This window comes from Podarcis liolepis, assembly GCF_965112155.1.
Source record: "Podarcis liolepis genome assembly, chromosome: 6".
NCBI classification, from domain to species: Eukaryota; Metazoa; Chordata; class Lepidosauria; order Squamata; family Lacertidae; genus Podarcis; species Podarcis liolepis.
Window position 1 is genome coordinate 15706303 of NC_139559.1, and position 6269 is coordinate 15712571.

The 6269-nt window shown below is 45.0% G+C and overlaps 1 protein-coding gene across 1 annotated transcript; it reads left to right on the forward strand.

The window, feature by feature from the left end:
- The first annotated feature begins 5380 nt into the window (after positions 1 to 5380).
- On the forward strand, positions 5381 to 6054 carry LOC310709849 (alpha-crystallin B chain-like). Its single transcript, XM_083509893.1, has one exon. It carries the CDS (start codon positions 5429 to 5431, stop codon positions 5963 to 5965), a length of 537 nt encoding a protein of 178 aa, XP_083366019.1. The 5' UTR covers positions 5381 to 5428; the 3' UTR covers positions 5966 to 6054.
- The last annotated feature ends 215 nt before the right edge of the window (positions 6055 to 6269 follow it).

Sequence of the window (6269 nt, forward strand, 5' to 3'; positions counted from 1 at the left end):
TAGTTTGCTTACCCATGCTTTAGGGTGAGGCATGGTAAAAATCTTCAGTCTTAGTGCTATGGCAACGCTGGTTGTCATCCAGCACAATAGTATGACCGTTGTATAGACCATGCACCACCCAAATGCAAGTCCATACAAAATTGCATCAGATGTGGGTTAAATTCAACATTCTGCTATTATGAAGTACAGAGGTCCGTACTTAACTGAAACTGTTCTTAACCTGAAGCACCACTGTAATGGTTCAAGGGGTTGCTCGTGCGTAAGCCGGTGCCCACACCTGGCTGGGTTGGCTAAGTGAACCTTTTCTGTCCGGACAGCCACTCACCCGTGGCTGTCTCAATCGCTGGCAGAATCCGTCAGTGGGTGTTTCTTAAACTTCTTCCAGCAAAGAAGTTCTTTCACGCCCAGTCTCCTCCTACTTTCCCTGCATGGAAGCCTTCTGCGCAAGGAAGGCGTAGGCAGCGGAGGACCCTTCCTTCCCCCGCTGGTCCCCGGCAAGGAGTCATGTGACCCCCTCTCAGATTCCCCCATCTGCCCCCCTTCTCCACTGGAGCTGAGCTGATTCCCTTTCCCAGAAGATGGGCTGCCTCTCCCAATCCCGGGACGCTCTCTGGGATCCCTCTGGAGCCCTCTCTCTCCCTCCGGCACTGACGGCAGTTCCCTGACAACCACTTTAGCTAATGGGGCCTCCTGCTGCTGCTGCGCCACCGCAGCACGATTTCTGTTCTCATCCTGAAGCAAAGTTCTTAACCTGAAGCACTGTTTCTGGGTTAGCGGAGCCTGTAACCTGAAGCATATGTAAACTGAAGCGTGTGTAACCTGAGGTACCACTGTGTGATGGTGATAATTTATTACCCATTCATCACCCTAAGGACCAAGGGTGGGTGACAACAACTTAAAACACAACAGTTTAAACTAGAAACAGTTTAAAACAGATTACAAGCACCAGAATGGGGTGGGACCTAAAATTGACACCTCAAGTGTCAAAGGTGAGGGGAAGGAGGTGCGTTTTCAGCATTCACCAAAAATTGCTTAGTGAAGGAGAATGCCCAGGTTCTCTTCTGGTGGTGCGGATTTCCACCACTCAGGAGTTGCCACAAAGGATGTCCTCTCCTGGGCAACAACCATCTCCCAAGCTTCTGAGGGCTTTGGCCTCCTCTTCTGAAGAAGGAGGCATTTCAGATAATTGGGGTTTAAGTAGTTTAGGATTTTAAGCACTAATGAATCGGGTCTGGAAAAGCTCTTGACAACCATTATGACATTAAAGTGTGAAAACTCTGTAATTCTCACAACAGGATTTTTTTTTCATAAATAAAAAAACACCACTGAGCTTTTTTTCTTCCTCCCGCAAATGAAAATGTGGGGAAACATTTTGCAAGCATTGATTACAATTTGCTTTGAATGCCAGAGGCTGGATAAAATTACCTCAGGTGCTCAATTTGGCCCACAGGCATGTCTGCACAACAAAGGGCATTGTCTACACAACAGACATAAGCTGCTTTTGTTTTGTTTTTTTGTTTTGTTTTGTTTTTTTTAACTGTCATGGCTTTGCCTCTACAGGTATTATTGTACTTGCTGTTCTGCAAAACAGCCAGACAATCGATTTCCAGCAAAGGAATCGCTGCACAACTATATGAGACTAAAAATGCCAGGATCCCTAAGGGTAAAGGCAGAGTGGTTAAACCTGTTTAATGATATAATTCAGAATTGCACTGAAAGACTTAAGAAGATTAGAAGACCTCAGGGTAAATGATTCAGCTAATCCAGCATTATTATTATTATTATTATTATTATTATTATTATTATTATTATTATTATTATTAACATTTATAGCTGACCATTCCTACAATGAGCTCAAGGTGACATACATAGTTCTTGCCATTTTATCAGGTCACCCAATGAACACTTTAACCACTACCCCACGCTGACTCACTTGCTTCCCACAGTGGCCAACCTAAGCCACACACAGGCCATGAAAAAATAACTGCCCTCCATACTGTTCCTTCCCCCACAGCCCCACAATTCGTATAAAGTTGTATGCTGCTTCTGAACATGGAAGCTCTATATAACCATCATGACTAGTATGGATTGACCAATATAAAATACGTCTGTATACAGTCCTTTATTTGTTTTATGCATTTATTTTTTTAAAAAAACACTTATATGCCACAATTTCTTTTTTCCTTTTTTTAAATCAAAAGTTTGCAACACTTACATATACACCACAAAAAGCCTACAAATATTAAAAGTACAAATCACCAGCTAACTAATACCAAAATGCACATTTTTTCAATTGTCTGCATTAACTATGGTGGCATAATTTTTTTTAGCAAACAAGCAAAAGGCCCTGCAATTCCCATCATCTGGGGCCAATGGCAGTGCCAGATGGGGCATGTGTAAGTCGGAGTCCATCAAACATTTGGAGGGTCACAGGTTCCCCAGCTCTGGTCTAACTATGAAATTATTATAGTAATAAATTAATAATAATAATAATAATAATAATAATAATAATAATAATAATAATAATAATAACTAAATTGTTATTTTTTATTAGGTAGTATCTAACTAGCAAAGGGACGCGGGTGGCGCTGTGGGTTAAACCACAGAGCCTAGGACTTGCTGATCAGAAGGTCGGCGGTTCGAATCCCCGTGACGGGGTGAGCTCCCGTTGCTCGGTCCCTGCTCCTGCCAACCTAGCAGTTCGGAAGCACGTCGAAGTGCAAGTAGATAAATAGGTACCGCTCCAGCAGGAAGGTAAACGGCGTTTCCGTGCGCTGCTCTGGTTTGCCAGAAGGGGCTTAGTCATGCTGGCCACATGACCCGGAAGCTGTACACCGGCTCCCTCGGCCAATAAAGCGAGATGAGCGCCGCAACCCCAGAGTCGGCCACGACTGGACCTAATGGTCAGGGGTCCCTTTACCTTTACGTATCTAACTAGCACATTCCGTCAGCACCAGGATTTTCACTTGCTCAGTTAAACTTCTCCCCCACTCTCCTCCCCATGCATGCCCAAGAACCCATAGAATGGATTTAGGGGGCACACAGGAGGAGGGGGAGGGGAGAAGTCACGTTGTGCAAGCAGAAATCCTTGCACTGATGAGATGCATTAGTCAGCGGTACTTTGCGTTTTTTGCGTGATGCCTTAAAAAAACAAGGCTGTCTGCACAACGTCCAAACATGCATGATGAATATAGGTAGATGAAGGCTTGGCTAAATGAGTGGAGTGTTTTGTTGTAATAATAATAATAATAATAATAATAATAATAATAATAATAATAATAATTTTAAAGGGTCTTGAGCTGACCATTTCTGCATCTTTAACTGCAAAGCGTAAGGGGTTTGCTGGGGTGTGTGTGTGTGGAATTAAATAATTAAATGAGCGCCGTGTGCGATGCAGCCAAATTCACGCTCTGCTGCGCCACGTCTGGAAACGGTGCTCGTGACAGTGACACTGAGAACCAGTTGTCAGTCTAATGTAATCAAACAGACAAGCAGCTCTGCTGGCAAGAACTGAATTAGTGTTTTCTGTCCAAATCAGTGTCATCGGCCGGGGAGGCACTGAAGCTTATGCGGCGCTAACAAAACTCCCCCAGAAGCTGCCTTTGTTATCGCAAATATGGTGGGCATTGGTACTATCTGTGTAACCTCATTCTGTAAGAGAAATATACCTCGTGGTCATGCTATTGTTTTCATCTTCCTCATACCGGGATGGAATTCAGAGTCCAAACGCCTGATCTAATTAGACAACCGTAATATTTTTTTCCCCTTTCTAAACCCAGGAATGTAACAGAGAATGCCAGGGGAACTTGTTCCAGACTTGTATGTGGAAATCCATCCCTCTTGTACATGTGTGTTCATATACACATAGTTTATACAGGATATTAAAGTCAATCCATGAGGGGCTGAGGGCGCCCCTGTTTTGTGGCAATTTTGCGATGTTTTCAGGAGTGTTATCTGACACAGCACAGGATTCTGGCACAGAAGTCCTTTCCATGTGGAAATTTGTATGAACTCTACATCATTGTATTCTCCTATCATCCTGTTCCTATATACATGTAACTCGTTGTGATCTCTCTTATGCGCCATCTGCACTGTACATTTAAACCACTATGATGCCACTTTAAACAGTCATGGCTTCCTCCCGCAAAATCCTGGAAAGTGTAGCTTGTAAAGGGTGTTCTGAGTTTTTAGGAAACCCCTATTCCTATCACAGAATTACAATTCTGAGGGTGATTTAACAGTTAATTCCACTTCTCAGTGAACTCTGGGAATTGGGGCTCTGTGAGGAGAATACATAAATTAAATGAATAAAAACTAAATCAGACCTATTTTCTGATCCCCATTTTCCAGGGACAGTTCCAGATTTACAGAAGCCATTTTCATCAGATAAATGTTGGAGGGTATGGAGTTATGTGACCCACGAGCCAAGGAGATAAGTAACTATGCAACCTTTAGAAGACATCTGAAGGCAGCCCTGTATAGGGAAGTTTTTTAAAGTTTAACGTTTTATTATGTTTTTATATATGTTGGAAGCTGTTCAGAGTGGCTGGGGCAACCCAGTCAGATGGGAAGGGTATACCGTAATTATAATAATTAGTATTAGTATTATTGAATAGGACATTCCTATTTTCATCAGAGATTTGTTGGATGGTATGCTAAACACCTTTCCACCTCATCCCTACCTACTGCTAGCTCTCCCTGCACTGCTTGACCTTTTTGGTTTTATTTTGTAAGGTGAAACTTTGCATTTTCTTCTATACATGCTGAGAGTGTCCTTTCATGTATCTGATGAAGTGGGCTCTGGCTCATGAAAACATAGGCCAGAATAAATACAGCAGCCTTCAAGATGCCACGGGACTCCATTAGTTGTTTTTGCTGTGCTGCCACTGACTATAAGGCTGTAAATAAAAGACCACCTACAAAGAATGAGACGAGCTCCAAGAAAGAGGGGACTATATTACTGTTGCTCCAGCTCCAGGGTTCATCTCCCAATCAAATACATATTACTGCATGCTAGCTCATCTCCTGATCTGATAAATTACAAATTAACAACAGGCAGGTTTTTAAGAAGGCAGGATAAGCCGGGAGGCTGAATGCACGTTATCAAAAGCAATGAGAAAAGGTTTCTCAGGAAGACGGTATCAAATATCTTTAACAGAAAATAGCAAGCCCTGATGTGTTTTTTGAGCCTAAGCCATTCTTCATCAGGGGCTACTGAGCCCCTTGTGGATGCAGCAGAATAAGGATGGGACAAGATGCTATTTAACAGCATGGTTAGCAATGCTGGGTTTATTTAAAACAACACAAAAATAGATGCTGCCCCCCTTCTATATTCATTGGAATTGCATTGCACAGGGATGCACTCCCCTGGCCGCGGTCAGTGTTGTGCGTGTCTCCGGCTGCTCGCCCGCCTTCTCCTCTCCGCGCCATGGACAATGCCATCCACCACCCCTGGATGCGGCGGCCCCTGGGCTTCCCTTCGGCCTTCTCGTCGCTCTTCCCGCCGCATCTTTTCGACCAGAGGTTCAGCGAAGGGCTCTTTGAGAGCGACCTGTTCCCAGCCACGCTCAGCCCCTATTACATGGGTACGCCCAGCCTGCAGATGCCTGCGATGCCGCAGATACCGGACACAGGGCTTTCAGAGGTGAAGATGGACAAAGACAAGTTCTCTGTGTTGTTGGACGTGAAGCATTTTTCACCTGAAGAGATGAGCGTGAAGGTGATTGGGGACTACATCAAAGTTCATGCCAAGCATGAGGAACGGCCGGATGAGCACAGCTACATCTCCCGGGAGTTCCACCACCGCTACATGATCCCCAAGGGGGTTGAGCCGGCAGCCATCACCTCGGCCTTGTCTCCCGACGGGGTGCTATCCATCACGGCACCGACTACCCAGGTTCTTCCCGGAGTGGAGTGCAGCATCCCCATCAGCCGCCAGGAAAAGCCTGCCGTCACCGGAAAGTAATAGGGTAGCAGCCTAGCTTGGCTTTTTGCTCTCAGTTTTTACTGGAAGCCAGCAAGCACCTCAGGCCTGCTCTCCCCTCGCTAGGGCTGCTCACTCTTCACAGAAGTGACACTCCCCTCTGCCCGCTCCCTGCTGAGGTTCTGGCAGCAGAGACTATATATTGCCTCTAGGGTGGCAATCCTTTAGTGCAATTTCCCTACACTCCAGTAGGACCTTCCTGGAGTAGAGACTGGGCCCTTTCTTCTTCTGGCTAGGAGTACCCTTCTGTTGCAGGCTTACTCTGTGCACCACTGTTTATGCCAAT